Source organism: Balaenoptera ricei, chromosome 11 (genome assembly GCF_028023285.1).
Source record: "Balaenoptera ricei isolate mBalRic1 chromosome 11, mBalRic1.hap2, whole genome shotgun sequence".
NCBI classification, from domain to species: Eukaryota; Metazoa; Chordata; class Mammalia; order Artiodactyla; family Balaenopteridae; genus Balaenoptera; species Balaenoptera ricei.
The window spans coordinates 99,592,404-99,616,944 of NC_082649.1; the positions used below are offsets into that span (position 1 = coordinate 99,592,404).

The 24,541-nt window shown below is 52.9% G+C and overlaps 1 protein-coding gene across 6 annotated transcripts in view; it reads left to right on the forward strand.

The window, feature by feature from the left end:
- Positions 1-24,541, forward strand: part of MTMR14 (myotubularin related protein 14) — a 42,939-nt gene that overhangs the window by 13,273 nt on the left and 5,125 nt on the right. For 4 of the 6 annotated variants that reach the window (XM_059940287.1, XM_059940290.1, XM_059940293.1 and 1 more), the window contains 14 exons: positions 28-103; positions 402-462; positions 1,960-2,082; positions 3,068-3,141; positions 7,916-7,986; positions 8,591-8,665; positions 12,486-12,552; positions 13,453-13,538; positions 13,811-13,887; positions 14,143-14,179; positions 16,603-16,673; positions 17,379-17,437; positions 17,596-17,734; positions 18,428-18,607. In XM_059940287.1, coding sequence (XP_059796270.1) covers positions 28-103; positions 402-462; positions 1,960-2,082; positions 3,068-3,141; positions 7,916-7,986; positions 8,591-8,665; positions 12,486-12,552; positions 13,453-13,538; positions 13,811-13,887; positions 14,143-14,179; positions 16,603-16,673; positions 17,379-17,437; positions 17,596-17,734; positions 18,428-18,607 — 1,196 coding nt within the window. The remainder of the gene's footprint in view (positions 1-27; positions 104-401; positions 463-1,959; positions 2,083-3,067; positions 3,142-7,915; positions 7,987-8,590; positions 8,666-12,485; positions 12,553-13,452; positions 13,539-13,810; positions 13,888-14,142; positions 14,180-16,602; positions 16,674-17,378; positions 17,438-17,595; positions 17,735-18,427; positions 18,608-24,541) is intronic. The other 2 variants (XM_059940288.1, XM_059940291.1) reach the window with 1 other exon arrangement.

The window sequence follows — 24,541 nt, forward strand, 5'->3', positions numbered from 1 at the left end:
ACCCTGAAAATGCGGTTTCTCTCCCAGCATATTTGCAGGTCGGCGACGCTGGCTGGATGGGGGGAGCTGTATGGACGCACTGGCTACAACTATATTTTCTCAGGTGAGCGTTGAGCTGCACTGTCTTTGACTAAGAACAGGAACCCAGTGGTGGAGAATAGCCACCTAGGGCTGCAGTGGTGTAGGTGGAGGGGCAGCAAGCTGGGGGGTGGGCAAGGGCCCTCCTTTCGTCACCTGAGGAGATGCTGGGGGTGAAGAAGACTGCCAGGCGTGTGGGGCATCGGGTGCTGAGAGAGGCAGGAGCGTGGTCCTTGGGGTGGAGCCGGGGGGAGACTGGTCAGGAAGCCCCTGGGTGGAGCCCCTGCCTCGGCCTCGGTGCTGACCGCAGGTTTCTCCCACAGGGGGTGCAGACGACGCCTGGGCAGATGCAGAGGATGTCACGGAGGAGGACTGTGCGCTTCGGTCAGTGCCAGGTGGTTATGGGTCTGGGCTTGGGTTGGGGGCAGGCGTCTGAGCGGTGGTGGCGATTTTCCTACTGACGGTCGTGACATCATCAGTGGTCCAGGTGAGTGGATTGGCCCCCTTCCTCCTGCTGCCAAGTCCACGCCCCTGAAACAGGGTTGTTGAAGTCCACCCTGTAGCTTCACCCGAAGCTGACTTTATGGACTACCTGAGCAGTCTGTGCTCGCCAGGACTGCAGAGAGAGTGCCCCAACCCTGGGGTTCCTGGCACCCCAGACCCAAAACACAGGCCAGACATCTGTGTGTCTTCAAGCCCCACAGTTTCCAGGGTGCTGACATCTGGCCTACCAGGTGATGCACAGCACACCCGGCCTGAGGGACGGGACAAGCAAGGACTGTGGTCCCCACATGAGAGATGTGGGCACTAGAAGCTCCACAGCTGTGTGATAGGTGTCATAAGGAGCTTGCTACAGAGGAATGTTTTAGGCCGCCTTAAAGGGAGGGAGGGGGCTGGCTCCCACTCTTCCTACCTCCTTTCCAAATATTTTTAGAAAACGGCAGTAATGGATATTTTGGAAAAGCTCCTTTGCATGGTCTGTACCACATGGAAAGTCTTTAACTGGTGTCAAGTGTCTCTGGAATGCACACCAGCACCCTAGTCAGATCAGCCGCCCAAAATCATGGCTCGGCGCATGAAAAGGCATCTTGCTGTGCCCGGCTTCTGCCCGTTAGTTCCAAGAGCAGTGGCTCTGGCTTGTGCTCAAGAATGTTCGGCTCTTCCCCCGGGATCAGACGACCTCTGCCCCAGCCAGGCTGTCTTCCACAGTGCCCACTGTTGTTGGTGAGGAGTCTGCTGGGGACAGCAAAGCAGTGGGCATTAAAAAAAAATTAATAGTGCCTGTTTATTCGTTCTGCTTTTGCCTTTATCTGTATGACTGATCAAAAGGCAGCCTGGGGATTAGGAAAATTTTATCTTTCTCTTTGCTCCAGAGGCCTTCTAAGCAGAGGGAATTCACTTGCTAATATTTCACAATCAGTTGATAACATAGCTCTAAAAAGTCCATCTCCCAGTGAGTTTCAATCTGTTACATTTTGAGCAAGTCATATGGCTAAAAACGGTCATAAATGGGGGAAAGGGAGGGGGGTGGAGAGAGAGAAACTCTAATGGAGGCTCAAAGACTCTATCAGCCACTAGCCTGCTGCTTTTTAGAACTCGGAGATTATCTTGAGTCTTCTGGCTTAATGTCAAGCAGTGCCAAAAAGCCCTTTCTCGCCCCAGCTGCAGATTGTTCCTCTTTGAAATGCGTTGAGGGATAATCTCTTAGAAAGTCACCTTCCCTGGGAGCAGTTGTCCTGTCTTGGCCCTCCCTCTGTCTTCTGGAGAAGGGAATCAGAAGTTCTTCTGTAGAACCTAGACTTCCTTGAACGCGCCCCTCAGGCCCCAGACTTTTGTGGATGAATGTGCAGTGCAGCTTCTCCCTCTGGCTCTTTGTTTCAGAAGTTCCGACACGCATCTTTTTGATAAGGTCAGAGGGTATGACATCAAGCTGCTCCGGTACCTGTCAGTGAAATACATCTGTGACCTGATGGTGGAGAACAAGAAGGTGAAGTTTGGCATGAAGTGAGTGCAGGGCACCCCCTGCGAAGTGGGTGGAGGCCGTGTGCTCACAGGCTCGTGGGGTCGGAGATGGCACAGCAGTTACAGGGGCACACCGCGTGCCCGGCCTCGTGCATCCTCTCCCTGTATCCTCACACAGCCCTCCCCTGCAAGGAGCTTCTGGCGTCCCCCTCCTGCAGGGGAGAAACTGAAGCCGGAGAGGTTAAGTCACTTGCTCGTGGTGGTGCGGAGAGCACCAAGGGAGCCGTGGGTCTCTAACGTGTGCTCTGCTGCCGCTGCGCCATCTCTGGTAGATGAGAGTCTCTTTTAAAGTGGATCGAAAAAAATCAGTATTTACTCAGTTTTTATGTCCTGTATGGAACAAATCTTCATGCGATAAGGCAAAATTAGAAACAAATGGAACCTGGGTTAGGGTGATGAAATTTGGGGAATTTTTCCAAAGTGTTGTTTATTTTTTATAATATCCACTTTTAATTATGCCGAGTGTGTCTTAGAAAATAAGCCACACTGAGGCTGTTACAGCTCAGCTGTTTGCAGTCACCTGCACATCCAGCTGCTGTCACAGTAGTCCTGCGTCTCTCAGATGCTGTCTGGGAGTGTCCGCAGTGGATGCCGGAGAAGATGGTGGAGGCGAGAGTCCGCCTCAGGGCCCCTTTTGGACAGTGTCTCTGTTATTTTGCTCTTTTCTCACTCTGCCCTCCGGGTCAGGGGGCGGTGCTGCCTTCGCGGGAAGCTTGTTCCGCGGCTTAGGTCCCGTTGCGGGTGCTGTGGTGTCGGGGGGAGTCGGCGTTCTCACCTGGTGACTTGGGGTAGAGGCGGCAGAGCAGTCGCATTTCTTAGTCGTTGGAAGTAAGCCCCCTGGAGGGCGTCATTCCTAACTCTGAACAGTAGTTTCTGTAGCAGGAGGATCATTCGAGCTGTGGTAACGCTTGTGGGGAATGGTGTGCGTGTGTTGTGATGCCGTAACACGTTGTATCCTGTCTTGTAGTGTCACCTCCTCTGAGAAGGTGGACAAAGCCCAGCGCTATGCCGACTTCACTCTCCTCTCCATCCCGTATCCAGGTAGGGGCTCTTTCCAAGGTCTGGTCAAGGGACAGGCTTCCCAGGACTGGGGCTCTTAGAGGCCCTCCTCAGGCCCTGGCCACTTAGGTGCACAGATGCCCCGGAGCCGTCGGGCAGGATCTGCCGTAGCTCAGCATAGCGCAGTGCAGCTCCCGGTCCTTGGCTCTCGCCTTAGGGTAGGGTGCTGTCCTCGTGGGGAAGGGGGCGGGCTTTCCCCTGGGAGGGGCCCGGGAATGGAGTCCTGGCTCAGGTCCTCCCTACTGCCCTCTTGAGCGAGTTACTTCCCCTCGCCCAGCCTCAGGTTTTCTCAGGTGTCACTGGAAGTTGGTGAGGCTTAGCTCAGGGTCTTGTTGTGCGGATTAGGTGAGGTCAGGTTTATCGGCGTGCTCTGTGCAGCTAATGTGCTGTTTCAGTGTGAAATGACATCGTTAGTCCTCCGTGTCAGCAACCAGCTATGCTGCGCTGGCTGTTGCCGTGGTGAGGGTGTAAGTGCTCTGTCCCCAGTTGCACGTGGTTGGTGGCCTCACCGTGTCACAGAGCACCGTGGTGAGCACACAGCTGGCTGCATTTGTCTCTGGCACCGACTGCATGCGACCTGTGGCCAGGGCAGTGTTCTCTGCACTGGATACTGAAGCTGCGTTGGTCCAGTTTGTAGCGTTTAAGCTTTCTTTCTGGCAACACCTGCTTGTTCAAGGAGGTATTAGAGCCCTAACATCAGCACCAAACTTTGTCAACAGATGGCAGGAAGTGGACTCTTTCTCCTTGAAACCTCTCTCCTGTTCCTCAGCAGTAGCACCTGCCTTCAGTCCTGTGCTGGATCTTGTCTCCTCATCTTGGAGCCATGTGGCCAATAGAGAGAGCAGGCTGGTGACCCCAGGTTGCAGTAGAGCCACGAGGCCTTCTCATGAGAACCTCAAGTTCATCCACTGCCTGGTGGGCAGAGGGTATCCTCATCAGTGTGAGCTGGTGGTATCCAAACCACGACCCCTGTGGCCTGGCTGTCCTACAGTGGCCTCCTTCAGGGTCTCTCCTCACTCTTCTCTGCTAGCTTAGCATTCGGTGGCATGTGGGGCTGGGCGTGCATTCCAGTCCCAGCACTGTGTCCTTGAACAAGTCCCTTAACCCTTCTGAGCATCAGTTTCACCCTGCCTAAAATGTGGTTAATGGTGCTTATTCTGGGTGAAGTGCCAGACCTGTCCCTGACAGGTGCTCGCCGACACCAGGCCGAGTGATGGGTGCGTGGGAGGAGAGGCTCGCTTTGGGCAGGTGCAGAACCATGACGATGATGCCATGGGCTCGGCAGCGTCAGAGATGCATCGAGACAGAGGCGTCCCCAGTGGGGGTCTGCACCGGAGCTTCCCTCAGGTAGCTCTAAGGCTGGTTTTCAGACTAGGCTCCTGACTCTCAGGAGATGCTTTGGGGGTCCCCAGACTGAAGCACTCTCTGCCAAATGAATGGGAGAGGACTGAGTTGGCTGAGGAACCAGGCGTCAGCTTTCTTTATTTGTATTCAGCTTCTCGTAAGACTTGGCTTAGAAAAAATTGTTTTGTGGGACTTCCCTGGCAGTCCAGTGGTTCAGACTCCGTGCTTCCACTGAAGGGGCAAGGGTTCGATCCCTGGTCGGGGAAATAAGGATCCCTCATGGCAGTGGCCAAAAAGAAAAAACAAAAACAAAAACACACCACACTTTAAAAAAAAGAAAAGAAAAGAAAAAAAATCGTTTTGCTCCAGAACAGTAGCACAATATCCTTTCTGCTGTCGTTGGGCAGCTTGTTAAAAGACTCCTGAAATATTAAGTAACACCTTTTGACCCAGTTATTCATTAGGCCATAATCCAGCCAGCTTGGGCCTGAAGATGTTCATCATGTCTGATTATACCAGCCAAACATGGGAAATGTTTTCATTAATCAGAATAATGATGATGTAAATGATGGTACAGCCATCCATAGTAGAACGAGATATTACATAGTCATAGAAAAATGCTTAAGGTGCTAATAAACAAGGTAGAAAATTAAATAGTACAATCTCAACTGTGTAAGAGAAAAAGTGCTTACACAAAATGGTAAGAAAAGAATATGCCAGAATGGTAAGATGATACCATCTCTCTGTGAATTTTTCCCCCCATTCTTCCCAGAATATCGTGTACTGCGTCTGATAGTTGTGTATGGTGTCGAGGGGAGGTTAAGAGGCATCAGTAAAAATCCAGACGCCTCGGTGGCAGGAGACGCTGTTGCACACCCGGATGAGGGGACAGAGACGCACTTACCTTGCTTACCTTAATTACCTTGCTTCCTCTGCTGATGTTCTAGAATTTCTTTACGTGCCTACATTATTATACTTCATAAAATTGCCGTTATCCAGACCAAGTCCTGAAATGCACTCTGCTGCCATTTCAGGGGTCTCTGTTGAGCCCTCTGATGACTTTGAAGCCCAGACAGGAACTGCGGTGGTATCAGTTCTCTGTCAGACTAACTTAGGCTTAGACCAGCCCTTGAAAATGAGAAGTGTTCTGGGAGCACTTCCTTTAGGGCACCAAGATAGACGGGGCCAAAAACTCCCCAGCATGAGTCTAATTTGTTTCCCTCTTGAGCGAGCGTCCATTCTCACTTCACTTTTGGTCCCATCTGTTTGCCTCTCAACGGGCTCAGAAGCCCGTTCAGGTAATGAATGTCAAGGCATTGCCCTGGGTACTGAGGCTGTTTTAATTCTCTCCGTTTCTCACAGTCAGTTGCTCCTGCATTATATGCTGGTCAGAGCTTGGCCTGGAGCCTGCAGTGTTGATTCAAGCGCTCAAGTTTGAGAAAACAGAGCACTTCACGGGAGTTCTGAGGAATGATTGGTGTCCCTCCTAAACCCAGGCTCATAAGCTCAGGGCTTCTGTCTGATATTTGTATTTTTTCTTTCTCCCAGTGAGGCACCCAAGAATACGCTGAAGTGTTAGAGCTGAGGATTGATTCCTGACTTCCCCGTCCACAGTGAGGCCTGGGGGATTCGAGTGCAGGAGTGTGTGGGGTGGTGAGAGCCAGGTCTGAAGAACACACAGGCTAAGTCTCCAGACCTTCCTCCACGAAAGAACCTTTCCTTTCTCCCCTGGTGTGGCCCCAGACAGGAGCATGTCCCAAGAGGAGCTGGAGAGTTCCATGTGAATGTTTATGGCCTGTGGCTACTTTGACAGAATTCAGGCAACTGTTTTGTTGCCTTTGGGGACCTCACCAGACTTGGACCTGTGGCCAAAGCCTTGTGCCCTCTGGAGTTTGTGTTGGTCCCGGTGGAGGAACTGAGAGGAGTGCAGGCCTCGTTCTCCCCAGGCTGAGCTGCAGGGCTGCACTGGGGCTCTCACTACAGTGGTGGCATGAGGATGGCACCAGTATGCTGTCACCTGAGTGCCACTTGTACCAGTGCTGTGCCAGGTGTTTTATACGTATTATTTCATTTCATCCTTAACCACTTTACAAATGAGAAAATTAAGGCTTAGAGAAATTAACTTGTTCACAGTCACAGAGCTACGTGAAAGGCTGAGGTTTGAAGCTGGGAACATTGCCAAAGCGCTTCTCTCTCCACTCCTCTCTCTGTTCCTGAGGTCTTACTCTGGTGGTGTTTCTTATAGTTTTTCTAGTGAATGATACAGAAAGCACATCTTGGCAAGGTTTGTTGGAGAAGGACGTGTCTCTTGAGCACCTGTCACATTTCAGGCACTGTCCGTGGTCCTTTCTCTCATGTTACGATGTTCGGTCCTCACTGAAAGCCTGCGAGGTTGGTACAGGCAGACCTCATTTTATTGCTCTTCGCTTTGTTACTCTTAACATATTGCATTTTTTACAAACTGAACATTTGTGGCAACCCTGTGTCAAGTCTGTTGGAGACATTTTTCCAGTATTTGTTCACCTCATGTCTCTGTCACATTTTGATAGTTCTCACAATACTTCAGACTTTTCCATTATTACTCCATTTGTTATGCTGACCTGTGATCAGTGATCTTCGATGTTACTATTCCACCTCACTGTAGGCTCAGATTATGGTCAGCGTTTTTTAGCAATAAAGTTTTTTTTTTTTTTTTTTTTTTTTTTTTTGGCTGTTCCGTGTAGCTTGTACGATCTTAGTTCCCTGACCAGGGATTGAACCGGGGCCCACAGCAGTGCACCAAGTCCTAACCACTGGACCGCCAGGGAATTCCCTGAAGTATTTTTTATTTAAGGTATTTTTAAAATTTAAGATATATATATTTTTAGACATAGTGCTATCACACACTCAATAAGCTATAATACAGTGTAAACATAACTTTACTATGCACTGGGAAACCAAAAAATTAGTGTGGCTTGCTTTATTGCGGCGGTCTGGAACTGAACCCTCAATATCTCTGAAGTGTGTCTGCATCAGGAGGGAGGGTGATCTTCCATAACTAGGTAAGTTGCTGAGAAAGTGCTGCCGGGGCTCAAATTGTAAACCCCGCTGTTGTTCGCTGGCTGTTGGCACTTCAGGGACTTGTAGGGCAAAGGGACCTGAAATGAGAGAAAAGTGACCAACAACCAGTGAACACAGATGGAGAGAGATACGGAGGTGTGCAGGCAGGGGCTGCCTCATCGGGAAGGTCTGTGGCTAGAAACCCAAGGAGCGTTGGAGGCTCCCGCTCGCCCGGCCCAGTCCCCGCTCGTGTCAGCTGGGGCCCACTTTGGAGTGTGTGAGCTGGTGGCCACCCCGGTCCTCCAGCACCCAGGGGCATCTCAGGACACTGGGCCAGGAAGGGTGGTGTCATGACTCTGCCCTTCTTTTCCAGGCTGTGAATTTTTCAAGGAATATAAGGATCGGGATTACATGGCTGAAGGGCTCATCTTTAACTGGAAGCAGGTATGAGCAGTAACATTCATCAGCTTGGGTCTTCTGTCTGTGAAGGGAAACCAGCTAGTAATCTTCTTGGGGAAAACAGCTACCCTTCTCCTTTCTTTGCTCTTCCCTGAATGAGTCTCATTATTGTTCTCTCTCTCCTCCTTGTATGTACATGTTTAAACTCTCACCATATATACTTTTGTCTCCCCCTTTAATTTCTCCCTTTCTGTAAACGAGTTTTCAGGGACAGGGTAGGAGAAGTCCTTCATTTTTGCTCCGCTACCTGTGTGCAGAGCGGGAGCAGCCGTCTGCCCCGCCCCAGTGGGCGGGAGCAGCCCAGGAGCTGCCGGAGGCTGAACACGGTTCACCACCTCTGTGTCAGCCGTCAGCCATCAGCACTCAAACGGCCAACTGAAAAGCTCCACTTGGCAGCAGTATCTGGTCCCTTTGATTTTTAAGCTGTCACTTCCAGGGTGGCACAGGCATCTGGCCCTGAGAAGGCGAGCACTGTGGGGGGACATCCTGCCTGCCTGTGGTAGCCACAGCTTCAGGGCCTCAACCTGCCTGGTCATCCTGGCTTCTTCTGGTGGCCAGCCTGCATCTCACAGTGTCTTTCTGTCCCCAGGACTACGTTGATGCCCCTCTGAGCATCCCCGACTTCCTGACTTGCTCTCTGAACATTGACTGGAGCCAGTATCAGGTGAAGGGGACCCCTGGTGCCTGCCCCACGAGTCCCTCAGGCAGACACCTGAAGGCCTGGCTTGTGACCTCTGACCTCCTGGGAAAGGAGGAGCTGCTTACCTGTTTAACTCTCCCTCCTGCTTTCTTGGCCCAGAAAATCAAAGCTTTCTGAACATGACTTACTAAAAGATTTGCATCCACCAGGGGGTTCTGTTTCCAGAGGAGGACCTCATGGAGTTTGCTTTTCCAGCTCTGGGATTTAGTGACTTTTTTCATTTTACCTTTTAAATGCGTGTTCCATCAGAGAAAGTGCAGAGCTACCTGACCTGATTTGGTTATAGAAACCTTAAAATTATTTCCACTGTGCTTCTCTCCTCTTCTCATCGTCTGCCATGGAAGGGTCCCCAGTCTTTTTTTTTTTTTTTTTTTTTTTGGCTGCATTGGGTCTTCGTTGCTGTGCGCAGGCTTTCTCTAGTTGCGGCGAGTGGGGGCTGCTCTTCGTTGCGGTGCGCAGGCTTCTCATTGCGGTGGCTTCTCTTGTTGCGGAGCATGGGCTCTAGGCGCATGGGCTTCAGTAGTTGTGACACACGGGCTCAGTAGTTTTGGCGCACGGGCTCTAGAGCGCAAGCTCAGTAGTTGTGGCACACAGGCTTTTTTGCTCCGCGGCATGTGGGATCTTCCCGGACCAGGAATTGAACCCGTGTCCCCTGCATTGGCAGGTGGATTCTTAACCACCGTGCCAACAGGGAAGTCTGAAGGGTCCCCAGTCTTACTGGATGGATCCATCTCTCTACCGTGTTTAGCCCACTGTACGAGCCCACAGGCCATTAGCAATGTCCTTGCCACTTGCTTCAACCAGGACAAGTAACCTCGTTCTTCCCACTGCCTTCCCCATGTCTGTTCCCTCTGCCTGGTTGGCCTTCCCAGCCTCCTCTTGTCTGGCTGACACACTGCCTTCAGGATTTGGCTCGAGTGTCCACTCCAAGAAGAATTCCCTGATGTGCCTCCTCTTCCCCATCCCTAGAGAGGTTGGATGCTTGCATCTACATTCCCATTAATCCGGGCTCTGGGCCCGGCCTGGCCTCTCTCGGTGATCCACACCTACTTCCTTTTCCAAGTGTCCCGTCATGCAAGCACCTCAAACTCAAGCTGCCCAAAATGGAATTGGCCACAACCCACAGCACCCCCGGGCCCTCCACCATTTACCCAGATGCTCAGACTCGAAAAATGGGGCCTCTTCTCCCCAACATCCATGGCTGGTCCCATCAGTTCTGTAAGTCTCTGCCCCAGGGAAACTCCCCAGTCCTTCTTGCTTCCATCTCTTAGGTCACTGGCCTAATGCAGGCTACCATCGTCTCATGGCTGAGCGTGGGCCCACATTGAAGGGGCAACCGACTGGAAATAGTGAACGTAAAGCATGTGAATAGGGCCTGGCAGAGCGCGATACTCAGATGATGGGGCAGGGTCGTCACTGTCACGCCTTCCTTCAAAGCTGCCACTGACTTTCCTTTTTCCCTCAGGATAAGTCCAAGGACCCTTATGTGGTCCACCCAGCTCCACGTGGTCCAGGCTTGTTCTTGTGACTCACTGGCTGTCCCCTCCCTCTCCTCCAGCTACCCTGACCGCCTCTCCACCCCTTAGGGAAGCTGCTCTCCAGGTTTGCACATGCTGTTCTCTCTGCCACAAACACTCGTGTGCTTTCCCTCCCCTTTTCTCACATGCATGTCACCATCTCCAAGAAGCCTTGCCTAAGGGTCCCCATGGGTCAGGCTAGGCTCACCTCCCCAGTTCCATGGTCCTGCAGCATCTTAGAGGGCTCCTTTTAATTAGCACACCTGCAGCGATTCACTTTGCCTTCCCTTCCCTCCAGCCTCAGGGCTGGAGTCATTGCGTTCACTGCTGTGTCCCAGGGCCAGGCCCACAGTCACGTTGACACCACTGTTTCCCATTGCACGAGCAGTAGTGCATGTGTGGGTGTTGCTGACCTCTGTGTGGCCCGATGGAATTCCATAGAGCTCTGCTCTTTCATTCTGTGCCCGAAGACCCCTTCCAGTGGCAGCTGCTCCTCAAGCTGGCCGCTGACTATGAACAGTCAGTGAAAGAACATTCTACAGGTACCTCCTAGTCCCTAAGCACGAAGCCTTACAGATGCAGAGGTGCCAAAATGGCCTCCGCCCTCACTGGGCTCAGTCTAGGAAAATTCCGAGGCAACAGCATAACCATCACCTGCGTAGTAGGGATATTGACCAGTGGCCACAGAAGAAGACTCTGTAGAGAAGATAATGGGGCTGGGCCTTTAAAGGATGAGTAGGAGTTTGCCAGCCAGGGAAAGAGTGCACCAGGCATGGAAACATAAGGCCGATATGTGGTTCTCACCTCTGCACCCGGAGGCTTTGTCACGGCACACATAGGTTGAGAGAGTCAGAGGTGAGCCTAGATTTTCATGCACTTCCCAGGTCCTCTTCTGTTTCTCACTCTGGTATCTGAGGAAGTGTTCCTACAGTGCAGTGTGTGACCACAGTCCTGGGTCCAGACCCCAGCTCAGCTTAGCTGTGTGACCTTGGGCCTCTGCCGACCCAGCGCTCCCCAGGCTGTGGTTCCTGCTCCAGCCCTGGGCACGGTGGCCAGCAGTGTCTGCCGCCGTTCCTTGGTCATTTGTGTCCCCTTCAAACAGCTGCCGTTGTGGGAGCTGCCCTGCGGGCTCGTCTTTGGTCACCTCCTGCCCTCTCCCGGCCGCTGCAGTCCTCCCCCAGCCAGCCTGACCTCCCTGCACACCTGCTGCGTAGCTCCCGCCTCTCCTGCTTTTCCTCACCCGCTGGAATCACAGCTCGGAGGAAATCTCTTGGCAGTGGTGTGTCTGACACGTTGAACCAGATGAGTGGAGAGACCCCCGAGCCACCATGGGTAATAAGTTTATTAGCACGGCACTGCAGCGGCTTTCTCTGGAGCTCCTGAAAGTGGGTCAGGACTCTCCAGGGTCCGTGGGAAGGTCAGGTAAATGAGCCTGGTTTAAATTCCTGGGAAAACCATTCCAATTACAGGTGCTGTGTTCACCCTCCTCATGGGGGCGCTCTCGCTAGCTGGCATCCACCGCCCTCTCTGCACAGCCCCAGACACTGAGAAGCAGTCATGTTAAGAGACTGTCCCCAGCTAGGGGGAGGGGGCCGCAGAACTGGGTCAGGCCCCTCCGTGGGGTTCCGCATTCCAAAATGGACTGTTTCTCAGAGGGTCTAGTCTAGACCTTTAGCTTGGGCTAGAACAGAGGTTCCAATCTCTGTGGCTTTTGCTTATTTTTCCTCTCCCACCTCACGGGCCTCCTGTTTTAAAAGATTTTTGTTTACCAAACAGACTGCATTTGTTACTCATTAAAAGACTATGCAGTGAGTAGCAATAAAAAACGTATGAAACGTGATTGATGAGAAGGTTGATGGTTACCTTAGTTTCTGTGATGTGATGGCCGATAAAGAAATGGCTCTTTCCATTTGGTGACAATGGCCACGGGCTCAAGGCTCTCTGTCGGCTTCTGTTAATTCCCTAGACAGCTGTGCCCGGAGCCCAGGGCTCAGAGGAGGCTAGTGTCCGGCCGCTGCTCGTGGCTGTGGGGCTGTGGGTTGCCCAGGCTCCTGCACGGCTTCCCCTCCTTCACTGGCAGGTTGGGTCAAAGCACACTGAGGGAGGGGCCCGTGGGTGAGGGTGCAGGGACGTGTGACAAGTGAAGTGAGCCTGGGGTACTTGTTTCCCCAGAATAACTCATAGCATTTTATTTTAAAAATGCTTTAAATTCCCATTCTGAGTTAAACACCTATTCATAGAATCCTTTTATTTTTCTTCTCCAACAGAGTTGGGATCTGGTGCAACAAACACAAAACTACCTGAAACTGCTGCTTTCCATAATTAACAGTGACGGTGAGTCTGCCTCTGCCTGCCTCAAGCCATAGGATCTTCTGGGTGTTCCCAGGTCTTGACGTCGCGAATGTGTGTTTATTGGGGCCTTTTGCTCTATGGGAGAAGGATTTGGGGATTCCCTTGTCATTGGCAGATTTATTCCATGCCCCAAATTATGAACTTGTTACCATCTGAACCACATTCAGCTGGCCTTTGAGCTTTCAGCATCAGCCTTTTGCTGATGTGTTTCTGCACTGGGTCAGCTGGCCTTTGAGCTTTGAGCATCAGCCTTTTGTGTGGGGCTTCAGTGGCCTCTTTTGGTTCAGAAAGGTGAGAGAAAGTCAGTCCTGGCCTCTTCTTGGGCACACACAAGAGCCCCTGGAGGGCCTGTTCTCCAGAGGGTACTCCAGCCAGTTTGACTGTTTTGATTGGATGAGCCTATCGTGCTCAGTGTCCTAGGGCGGTCTGACTCTGGTTCCTCCATATCAGTCAGGACCTGTGTGGGGTTGCACTTGCTTGAACAAATGGAAATGTATTCGTTTATATAACCAAGAAGGCCCAAGAGCAGAGCCAGGTGCCAAATACCACAAAGAATCTCTCCTTGTCTCATACCCACTGTTTAGTTAGCTTCATGGCTGGCAATCATTCCGGACTTGTTTCCTGCCATCTTAACCCCTCCAGAAGAGGGAGACGGCCTCTGTCCCAGAGCTCCCGCTCATTGCCTCAGTTTGGATCCAGTGCCCATCCTTGAACCAGTCACTGTGGCCAGGTTGGCAGAAACATCACGTGCCTGCCCCTGGAGCTAGGCCGTGGTTCTGGGGTGGCCTGGCTCTCACCCCAGGCCAGGGCGGTGGCACATCCCCTTCTCATCAGCCCGTGTTTGCTTCTCTCCTGGGCCTCCCGTTCCATGTTCCTGTGTAGATGACAGCGGACTGCTGGTACACTGTATCTCAGGCTGGGACCGGACGCCCCTCTTCATCTCTCTCCTGCGCCTTTCCTTGTGGGCTGTGAGTATGGACGGGCTGGGCCGTGGGGTCAGGGAGCATTCAGAGGCCCTTCCAAGATGTACTCTCTATGAGCGCTAGGACTGTTTCCAGAAAGCAGAGAGGCTTCGGAGCGAGGGACCTCACGTGTCCAGAGCAGGTGTCGTGTTTAACCCCGCTCCGGGGGCTGTCAGGCAGCCTGGTTGTCACGGGGGCGGGGGTTGTGACTCAGCCCCCGAGGCCAGGAGGGGCCGTCATGGGGAGGCTTCTTTCTGATCTGGGCGCGTCTCCTGCAGGACGGGCTCATCCACGCGTCCCTGAAGCCCGCTGAGATCCTCTACCTAACGGTAGCCTACGACTGGTTCCTCTTCGGGTGAGCCTTCGGGAACTGTCGGGCTATGGGGTGCTCCGGTGCTTGGGAACCGCCTTTTTGTGTGCGTGGGTGTGGTGGCCCCTGTGACAGGGTTGAAGGCGAAGACGGTCCCACCCCCTTGGGAAGAGAGAAGGTGTGGTCGGGCCCACCTGAGGCTGAGGTGCCAAAGCCATGGGCTGTCCCTGTGCCTCTGGTCCCCCTTCATCCTCGTGTCTGGGAGCTGCTCGCTCTGACCTCCTCGCCTTCTTGTTTCAGGCACATGTTGGTAGATCGACTCAGCAAAGGAGAGGAGGTGGGTTCTGCTCACGGTCCGCGAGCACACGTCAGGGCTCCGCGAGCTCGGGCTCTTTTACCCCCAGGAGGGACAGGGTGATGGTCTGTTTGGTGTCCACACTTTGGGGGCGGTTCCTTGCCTGGTGTGTGCTGGGATCAGGCAGCGTGGCAGGAAAAGCACTGGCACAGCAGCCCCGTTCTGAGCCTCAGTCTCCCTCTCTCGCGGAGAGAACACTTACCTGTGACCTTCGTGTGTCAGTCCTCTTCCCCCCCTTCTGTGCCAGCCTTCTTACGGGTGACCTTGTTTTCTGCACTCTGGAACCAATTTACAAGTCTTTTCCTGTGCCCCTCATCCTTACAGCTAAAGCCAGAAGCTCTTCCCTGTCCTCCCTTGTCTCATCACACCCACTCGGCAGCTTTTAAGCCCCAGGGCCTTCCGTGCAAGCAGGGTCCTGCCAGCTCCTCACCACCAGACCAGTCCCGGCCAGCAGGCTGTGGGTCCCCTTCCTGTCCGGGCGGTGTCCCTCCTTCCTCCTCTCTGCTCTGTCCACGCCTTATCCTTTTAGCTACTTTTTTCAGTCTTTGGCTCTTTGGTACTCTTGTTTTCAGCCTGTTTTCCCTGCACACAGACCTGGAGTCAGACCTGAGTGTGAACCCCAGTTGTGCCACTTACTACCTGGGTGACCTTGGGTAATGTGATTAACCTTGAGTCTCCCGGTGTTGATTCTGCTGCCTCACAAAGAGAATGAGTCCAGATGCCCAGCGTGGGAGCTGCACGCAGTGTTGGCTCCCCCCGCATTTTCCTGAGGCATCTTTCTCACCCTCCTGAAGCTGCCTCTTCTGGGCATCTTATCTTGTGCATTCTTCTCTTGTTCCTCCCCCTCAGCTGCTCCTCTCTCCTTCTACATCTCTTCTTTTGAGCACTGATCGCACCTGCCAGGACTGCAGAGCTCATAAGCCTGTTCCTCAGAGGCCTCCATGAACTCTGTCAGAGGCGGTGACTTCGGCACTGAAATCCGCACGTAAAGCCCCTTTGCAGCCTCTCATTTTGAGACTTGCTGGAGCTGGCGCTCCAGTACCTGCTGTCCCCCATGCTGTCTCCCCATCCCCAGAGCAGGCCAGATTCCACCTTCAGAGACGGGGCAGGGGATGCGGCTGAGCCCAGTGGATTCTGGATTCAAACCCTGGCCACGTCTCAACATAAACAAGAGGGTCTTCTCAGCTGGGAGGGTTGGCGGGGTGTGGGCTTTTCTCTTAGCCCTCCCTTCCTTCCCGCACACACTCAAAACTCTGATACTTTAAAAACATGCAAAAAGCTGGGGCCTGTTAAACAGCTCCGTACCCCTCCTTTGCCTTTGAGGCTCTCAGAGCACATTAGTATATTAAAGACTAAAAAATCTGTGGTGAAGACACCTATTTAATTTTATGTAACGGGGACTTCCCTGGCTGTCCAGTGGTTAGGACTCTGTGCTCAGGACTCCGTGCTCTCACTGCCGAGGGTCCAGGTTCAATCCCTGGTCGGGAAACTAAAATCCCACAAGCTGTGCGGGGCGGCCAAAAAAAAAAAAAAGTTATGTAACAAAGTTTTCATACTGGCCTGACCTAGGCACCCTCCCTCCTCTTTTATTTTTTGAGGAGACCTTACGGGGCTCTGGGATACCCTGTGGGTATTTTTCCAAGTGAGGGGTTGATGGACCACACCTTTCAGAATCAACTGCAGAGACTATGCATTGTGTGCACTTCACAGAGGCCCATTGGACCAGGGCACTGGCTGGAAGGGAGAAGAGAGAATTTGCTCACGGAGCTGGGGATGCGGATGCGGGGTCAGAGCTCAGGAGCCTCCTCCAGCTTTTGCCCGCCTCAGACTTCGTCCTGCCCCTTACAGTTTCTGAACAGTGCAGGCTGTGGGCCAGGCAGTGGCTGCCCTCACCCCTGGTTCTCCTGAACCACTGTTTCCGGGTATTTCTTCTACAAAATCTGATCTCTTGCCCTTGCATTGTGTTCCTGCTGTGTCCACTAATCTTCTTGCCCCGAAATTCTCTCCCAGCTGTCCTTCCCTGTTAGCCTCTCTCCCTGGGGTTCTTAGGAGAGGCTGAGGGAGAGAAGCAGCTGTTCTCTTCATCCTTTTCAGTAGCTTGAGAACGTGTGTTTTCAATTTGAAGATGGTGTGAAACGTCACTGGCTTACCCTCTTGCGTTCTCCGGAAGGAAACGCCCTTCCTTCCTTGCCCCACCCCAGGCACAGCTGCGCGACCTCCTAAGCCTTCCCTACTGCCCGTACTGTTTCTACACCAGAATATCCAGCAGGGTCCCCAAAGCAGGGCTGCTGTCCATCAGGGGTTGACCAGGGTCACTGGTTGCCCTCTCCTGGGAGTTCTGCCACCTAGATTCTTCTCCCTGGAGACTGCTATCTTCTCATGTGTGCTGCTTTTTGGTCTCTCAGATTTTCTTCTTCTGCTTCAATTTTTTGAAGCATATCATCTCTGAGGAGTTCTCTGCTCTGAAGATACAGAGGTAAGGAGAGGCCTGCTCTCCCTGGGAGCAAGGTGCTCCGGGAAGGGCCGCGCTAGGGCAGGGGCTCTTGCTTGCTGCCTGATCCCTGCCCTGCTTCCCTGCAGGCTTGGCCGGCTGGCTTCCTGTCCCTGCCTTCACTCTGAGGGCAGGTAGGGGTACCTGGGGAGGGCCGGTGGCTGAAGAGGCTCATCTTGTGACTAGGAGAGCAGGGCTCGTTGCTGCGGGGAAAAGCCAGCCCAAGGATAGGGGGACTCCCAGCTCCCCATGCCACCGCCATGGCAGAAGATTCTCCTGCCTGAGCCGATGGCTTCCTTCCCTGCGCTGCTGCAGAGGGGTGTCTGCACAGCCCACCGCCACAGAGCAGAGTCTGCTTCCAGCCCGGCAAACACAGGGGTCTTGCCTGGTAATTGCTTTAGGACCCCTGTGAGAGTTGGTGTCTTTGCTTGCTTTCCAAGTCCAAGCTTTCCAAATCCAAGCTCCTAGTGTGCTGGACCAGACTTGAACTCTGAGGGCCACACTGACAGGGAGGCGGCAGGCTTTGCTGGCCTCCCAGAAGTGGGCCTGGCCTTTCTGCAGCAGTTTAGGTAGGACCTGTGTCCATGAGTTTCCAGTGAGTTGGAGCTTCTTTCCCAGGTGGGCAGCATGCGGGGGACATGGGAGACTGCAGCCCAATCTGGAATTCACTGTCCTGGCTTCTGTTTATAGGAGGAAGAGTTTGCCAGCCCGGGATGCAGGCTTCACTGTGGAAGATATCTGCATGCTGAGTGAGTCATGGGCCCCAGCAGACTTTCTCTGTATATCTTTCTGACTCTAGACCACATAGGGACTGTTTGTTCTAGAAACTTCTCTTCTGTGTGGAAGAGGTGGGGGACCCCTAGCAGGAGAAGATAATGTGCTGACTGATGGCACTGGCTTCTTTCAGGACGGAAGGATCGTGGCAGCACCACCAGCCTTGGCAGTGATTTCTCTCTGGTCATGGAGAGCTCCCCAGGAGCCGCCGGGAGCTTCACCTATGAGACCGTGGAGCTGGTCCCTGCAGGAGCACAGACTCAGGCAGCTTGGTGAGGGCCAGGCTGGAACTAAGCTTGCTAACAGCTGTGAGCCAGGGCTCCAACTCCAGGGAGCCCCAGGAACAAAGGGGCCCCCGACAGCAGGCCTGAGAGCTGAGCTCCATGCCCTGCTGTCTCTACTGGGCCTCAGAGGCCAGCCATCTGGTTGGTGGGGGGCACTGCGGGATGAAGGAGGAAGCTGCAGGGCTGGGAAGACAGGGTCGGGTGAGGGGCGCTGGTGCTAAAGGGACTTCCTGGGGGTGCTGCCTTGTATCATTTGCCTGGGAGGTGGGGGGCCAGCTTAGAAAAAGAAAAAAGGGGTGAATACAAAATAATGATTGGGAATTGGGAGCTTGTTGAGGGTCAGCTCCTTTGAGAATCAGATGACCTTCCCCCTGGACAAAGGGCTCAATATTTTGTATAACATTAGCAGGGAAGGTCAGTTACTAAAGTGTTAGTTAGGAATCTGTTTTCCAGCGTGTGCACTGAGGCCAGCAGGCCAGTTTTGTTCAGACGTCACAGTCCCTCTGTGAAGACCCAGCCCTCGCTGCCCGTGGCCGAGCCCAAGGGGGTGCTGAAGTATGCCCACTCCCATGTGGCATTTTTCCAGTGCAAGTAAAAAGTGGGCCCTGAGATTTAGTACAAGTGGGCAGAGGGTTTGCCCGAGGTGGCCCCTTAGCCAGCAGCCCTATCTTTCCACTGCAGGAGGAAGAGCCACTCATCCTCTCCACAGAGTGTGCTCTGGAACCGGCCGCAGCTCTCAGAGGACCGCCTGCCTTCCCACCAGGGGCTGGTGGAAGCCAAGTCCTCCAGCTCCTCGTCCTCAAACCATTCTGACAACTTTTTCAGGCTGGGTAGCAGTCCCCTGGAGGTCCCCAAGCCCAGGTGAGGACCTCCAAAGTCCTAATGGTGGGGTGGCTACCCTTCCCTGTTAAAAAGGCTGGAGAGTGGGGTTCCAGGGCATGCGGCCTGGCGGGCAGCATACCCAGGAGGCCAGAGGGGATCGACAAGCTTGCGGGCTCGCGCGCTGCTTGGAGGACGGGTTAATGTTTGGATACAGAGCAGGAGCTGGTTCGCAGAGTGGTTTGAGACTCCCCCTTCCCAGAGCCCTGGCAGATGGGTATCCAGAAGGTGTAGTAGTTGTGATGTGATGGGCAGGGAGTTGGGGCTGCCCCTCCCCGTCGCCTTTGCCAGGTCTCAGCCCCCCTGTGGACCTCACATTCTGATTAAAGAGATGGCGCTAGATCCTCCGAGGTGCTTCTGGCTCTCCCATTCCTCGTCTGGATGGGTGGGGCCCTGAAGAGGACAGACGGTAGGGAGCTAGGCTAGATGTGTGTGGCTGGGGCAACCCTCGCAGGCCTGCACATCTGGAAAGGGAGCAGCTCAGCCAGGATGGAGAGGTGTGGCTGGAGTGTGCCGCAGAACTGATGTTTCCTTGGTGAGGTTAAAGCTGAGCGCTGGCCAGGGGCTTAGGATTGAGGGATGGCCTGGCATTTGGGGGAGGCATTTCCTAGCTGACCCCTTAACACTCCTTCCATGTCATACAGCCAGGGAAGGAGTCCTATGAATTACTTTGTTTTCTAAGGCCTTGAGAATGTCTGGCCCTTCTGAAGAGAACAAAGAACTGTGCGACTTAAGAGGTCCTTAATAAATTCCAGGGAGAAAAGACATTTAGCAGAAAGATCGTGAGCGTTGAAGTCCACTCCAGATTCAAGCCCAGCTCTGTTGGATACTGCTCCAGAATTTCAGGTCTTTCCTTGTGGCAGGCATGTTACCAAGGAGGAAACTGAACCCAAAGGTCACAAGCTTATCACAAGGAAAACCCTGAAACTTTGGGAACTCTCCTCCCATCACCGTCCTCTGGTTTTTCCTTTCTGGGCAAAAGCAAGCAATGGAGGAAGGTGGGGAAAAGCACCCTCCCCACACAGGCTGAGCGGATCAGCTCTGGGTGAGTAGGAGCTGCACTGTCCAGAGGGGTCCTGTGTGCTCACCGCTGAAGGTGAGCCCTTCAACTGGAGCACTGCCGTGTCTGTCAGCGCTGTAGCTGAGTCTGTTAAATAAAGGCCACAACCCCTCTGTCCCCACGGGTCTGGTGGAGGCAGCTGCGCGGAGATGGTGCCGAGCAGACAAGCCCACGTGCCGTGCTCATCCGCATCCTCTGTGCCACCGCGCTTGTCTGTGCAGCTTGCCTCAGGGCCGCTGTGGGCCTGCCGCGGCACTGCGTGACCCTTGCTCTTCTGGGCTGGAGCTCTTGCTCCTCGTCCCTGCCTCCTTTTCTGCCTGTCCAGACATTGCTGGACAACTGGGAAGGAAACCAGGAGATTCCTCCTGTCCCCTGGGTCCTCCCTGGTCTTAACTGTCCAACTGTTGGGGGCTCCCCCACTGAGGCAACACCCCATCATACACCTTAGCTTTTTATCATTCCCTTCTTCCTGACAAAAGATCCTAGTTCCGATCTTGTGGTCATTTCCCTCGGTCTCACCAGTGGTTATCTACCTGCACTGGGGGCTCAGATGCTTATGGCTGGTCCAGGATGGTCCAGGAGGCTGAGGAGGTTTGGGGGTGTCCTCCTGATCTCACGGCCCTTTGAGCTGGGGCCTGGTGAAGGAGGCTGGAATAACTGGACCAAAATGGGGCGCCTTGGAAAGGCGTGGGGTGGACTGCTGTGAGGTGTTTGATGGCTCTGCTGGTTTATTCTGGGAGTGACTGCTTGTAGCCAGGCTGGGCTGGCCAGGTGACAAGGTTCTGGATTGGCTGCTTGTCTGCCAGAGGATTTGAAAGACTACTTTATTCAGATTTGGAGCATTCTAATTATAATTACATATTTCCATTAACATTAAAATTAATTTAGTCTCTCTTATCTTAAAGTGCCTGAGGGATCCTGTCATTAGCTTTCCTGCTTCTCTTAGGTAACAACAGCCAATCAGCTTTTTAGTGCAGCAGAGGGAACTGTGTGGAAAGAAACCCTTTATTTAGTAAAGCTATCTGTGACGGCTGAAATTCCCCTTACAATGTGAATTCTCTGGGTTTCCTATGCTCCACATTCCCAGGTTCTACAAGCATATCTCTTTTAAGGTAGGACTTCCCTGTGAAAAGAATTGGTGAAGCTTTGTTCAAAGTTAAGAAGTAGGTGTCGGATTCAGAAGAAAGTTCTGTGGGGTGCTGACTCTTATCCAGTCCCAACCCCGTACCCTTCACTGGCAAGACTAGTGGCTCTTGTGCATCGTTAGCTGCTACTGCAGCAGCTTCTAATTGAGTTGCGTTTCTGGACCATTGTTAAATCTCTCATCATCTGTAGGGCTGGGGACTGGGAAGAGGCAGGACCAGTGCTCACATGCCTCTCCGAGCCCTGGTCAGTAAAGTGCCCAGCTCCGTGTGTAGTCTTGGTCTCTGCTCCAGAGTCAGACATCTTTAGGGATGGGGGTTGCTAGCATAGCACTGTCCATGCCTGAGGAGGGATGGCGCTACCACTGAGCCCAGCTGGAAGCCAAGCTGCCTGAAGAGCACATGAACTTGGCTGAGGGACATCCAGCGGCCTGGTTGGTTAGCTATAAGTGACAACATAGGCGCCAACTCTGCTGCCCAGATAGCTTCTCTTTCCCCATCCTTCACCACCTACTAACTGCTTGTTATGAGCAATGAGCTCTGTCCCCGGCTATGTTTAATGAGGCAGAGAAACCGGATTGCTTTCTGTAACACATAGGGTTCCTGTCTTAACGTTTGATGTGTTCTCCCATGGGGCCACAGCTCCAGACCAGAGATGAGCGGTGAGAAGCCTAAAGGCATTGCCAGCTTGAGACCCATAAGAGAAAACTTGGAGCCCCAAAAGACTTCTCCTTGGGCTGCTGCAGGAAAGCACAGGTCTCTGGTTCACACAAACACACACACCGCACACACAGACACACAGACACACACACACATACCCCAATGCCTGAAGTCCAGGCTGAGGGAAACTGATGACTTTTCAAATCTGATGAATCTTGTCCTAGCCGTTTCTGAAGTCACTTGTTCCGTGGGGTCAGGCCCTTGTTGAACGGAAGGATTCTTCCCTAAGGCCCCATTCCTGGAGGTGTTCACTTGGGCAGAGGCTGTGGGACCATCACCTGGAGGCTTAGTAGTGGTGGGGGGTAGGTACAGATTAGGTGACATTCAGGCTCTCTGAAAGGCTAGGATTCTGGGTCTTGGCTCAAATGTTCGTTCCCTGCATGACTTCAGACATGTCACTTGATAGCTTTGGGTTTCTTTTTTCTCATCAGAGGCTTAAATGGGCAACTAACTGCCCAGGTCCTTCCTAGCTGTGAACCTTCAAGCCCTCTCTGTGAGCTGTCAGATCAGGTGCTTTTAGATGCAAATAACAGAAAATCCATCTCAAAAGAGTTTAAACAATAAAGGAAAACTGTTGGTTTACGTTGGAAAAATGCAGCCTTCAGGCACAGCTTCATCAAGGTTCCAACTCCGTTTCCCTATGGTTCTTTCTCCTTGCCTCTTTCTACATGCTAGCTTTGTCTTCTGGCCAGCTTCCCCAATGGTGGCCAGCTACTCCGTGTGCTTCCTTTCTCACATCCAGGGATCACGTGAAGGCCTCTTTCCAACCATAGATCAGAAACTCTGTGCTTTATTCCAGTTGGAAGCTACGTGTCCATCCCTGAGCCAATCCCTGAGGCCTCCACCATCCCTTATCAGGAAGGAAGATCAGTGTACTGTGCGGCTTGCGTGGGTTTTGGTCAGCCTGGGTTTCAATCCCAGCTTTGCCGCTTGTAGCTGTGTGACTTGGAAAAAACACTTCCCTTCTGAGCTCAGTCTTTTTTATCCCGTCTTTAAAGTGGGAGTAATGATCCTGGTCTCCATAAGTTTGGGTTTAAGTGAGATAATGGAGCAAAGTACCTGGCATATAGTAATACTCATCTTTTCCATGAGTACTGGAAATGCTCAGTAAACTGTAGTTGTCGTTAAGATCTGTCCTTATCAGTCTCATTTCTGAAGGACTGTGGGCTGTGTCAGGGCACTGGGCAGCTAGGTAAAAGGCCAGATCAGGTACCTCAGGCCAGACCTCTTTCTCCTCGCCTCAGCTGTGTGGCTTGGGCCAGCTCTGCTTGTGTGGGTACTCCTGTAACCCCTTCCAAAAGGACCAGCTAAAACACACTTGCCTGAGCTGGCCACAGCAGAGGTCTGGCAGGTGTGGGGCAAGGTGAGGCGGTTCAGCTCTGTTGGTGCTGTGAAGAGGGGCTTAGGCCATACCCATCTAAGGGAGTGAAATGTTGCCAAGAAGCCAGCCTCCTGGGCAGAGGTCTGGGCCCTGGGGATGTGGAGGGATGACCTTGGAAGCACTGTCAGCTCCACAGTTGTCCAGTTGGAGGGCGGTTTGGCCCCGTGTGCCCTCCAGTCCTGTAGGTAGATCGGTGGAGGTAGATGCTGTGTTTGCACTCGAGTAAGGGTGTAGGGCAGAAGAGCATGGGGTTTTGTTAAGGCTGGTTGCGTTACCTGTGTACCAAGGCTAACTTGAAAGTTTTCCTTCCTTCTTTCACTCGGCAGGTGCAGGTGCTTCCTTCTCATGACTGTTCCCTGTCATCTTTAGGTGCCCCTTCTAGCCAGCTACTCCAGAGGTGCACTTGCGAGGACCTCTCTGCTTAGCACAGCCCCTTGCTCTCAAACCCAGGAACGCAACGGTTGCTTTGCAACCTTTTCCTTGACAAAAGCCTCAAATACGAAGATTCATTTGGAGACTGTGCTCACTCTTGAAAAAGATGCAAAAGATGGTTGGCTGCTTGCTGAGATTCCTTTGTGACCCCTGGGATCATGCGCCCTGTTGTTATCTGTGCTGCCTTCTCCATACTACAGCTGTCTCCTGGCTGCTTCAAGCATGGTTCTTGCCTGGGGGTGCTACCTGCTGGACACGGGAAGTACAGGGAAGGGACTAGCCTAGGAGACCAAGAGCCCTTGCTGGGAACCTCTCTGTAACCATATTCCATCTGTCATTTTCCCATTGGAAGTGTGAGTCTCTGATAGCCCTGGGGAGCGGGGTTAGGAGCATAAGAAACCCCCATGTTCCCTGCCCCTTAAGTCCCTCATCCTACCCAGCCTCCTCTGCTTCACATTACTTTCATTCCCTCAACACTCTGCTGTTTAGCAATTATTTTCCCGAAAACTGGAAAAGAAACTCTACCTTACCTTAAAGTTTGAGCAAGAGGTGAGATTTGTGGAGCCGGGCTGCCCTCAAGAGGGGTTGCATTGACTGAAGACTCCGGCATGACCCAGAGGAAGCACAGGGCAGGCACCACACGGTGGCGTGTAGCTTGCTCTTGCATGTAGGCAGCTGTCTCTGATTTACAGACAGTTAAGGATCACCAGAGATACAGTGTCTGGCCTGAACCCTACCAAGTTTCTCCACGTAGGAAGGAGGAAGCCCTGCTTTGTCAGTCACTAGGGCTTCCACCAGGTAGCAGACCACGGCCTGTCCTCATCCCCAGTGCTGCTGTCATACACCTTCCAGAGTAGAGCAGGAGCAATGAATATGGCAAGTCTCTATGTTGCAGGGGGGCTCCGATTCATGGCGGCTTTAACGTAGAAAGCTAGCTGTTTTCCCTGGTCTCAAGGTGTTTCTGTTGTACAACAAATCTGTAATCAATCTTGGCTTTAAAGATCTCTTCTTGCACTCTCTAGCCGTGGAACCTTGGGCAAGTGTCCTTACCTGTCTGGGCTGCCATTTCCCTGCCTCTAAGAAGGAGATGATTTACGATCAGCAGAGATGCAGCACTGGCCAGAGCTGCACTCAGCTTGGCAACTACTTGAAGATAAGGCTGGCCTGGGGACCCATGGGGA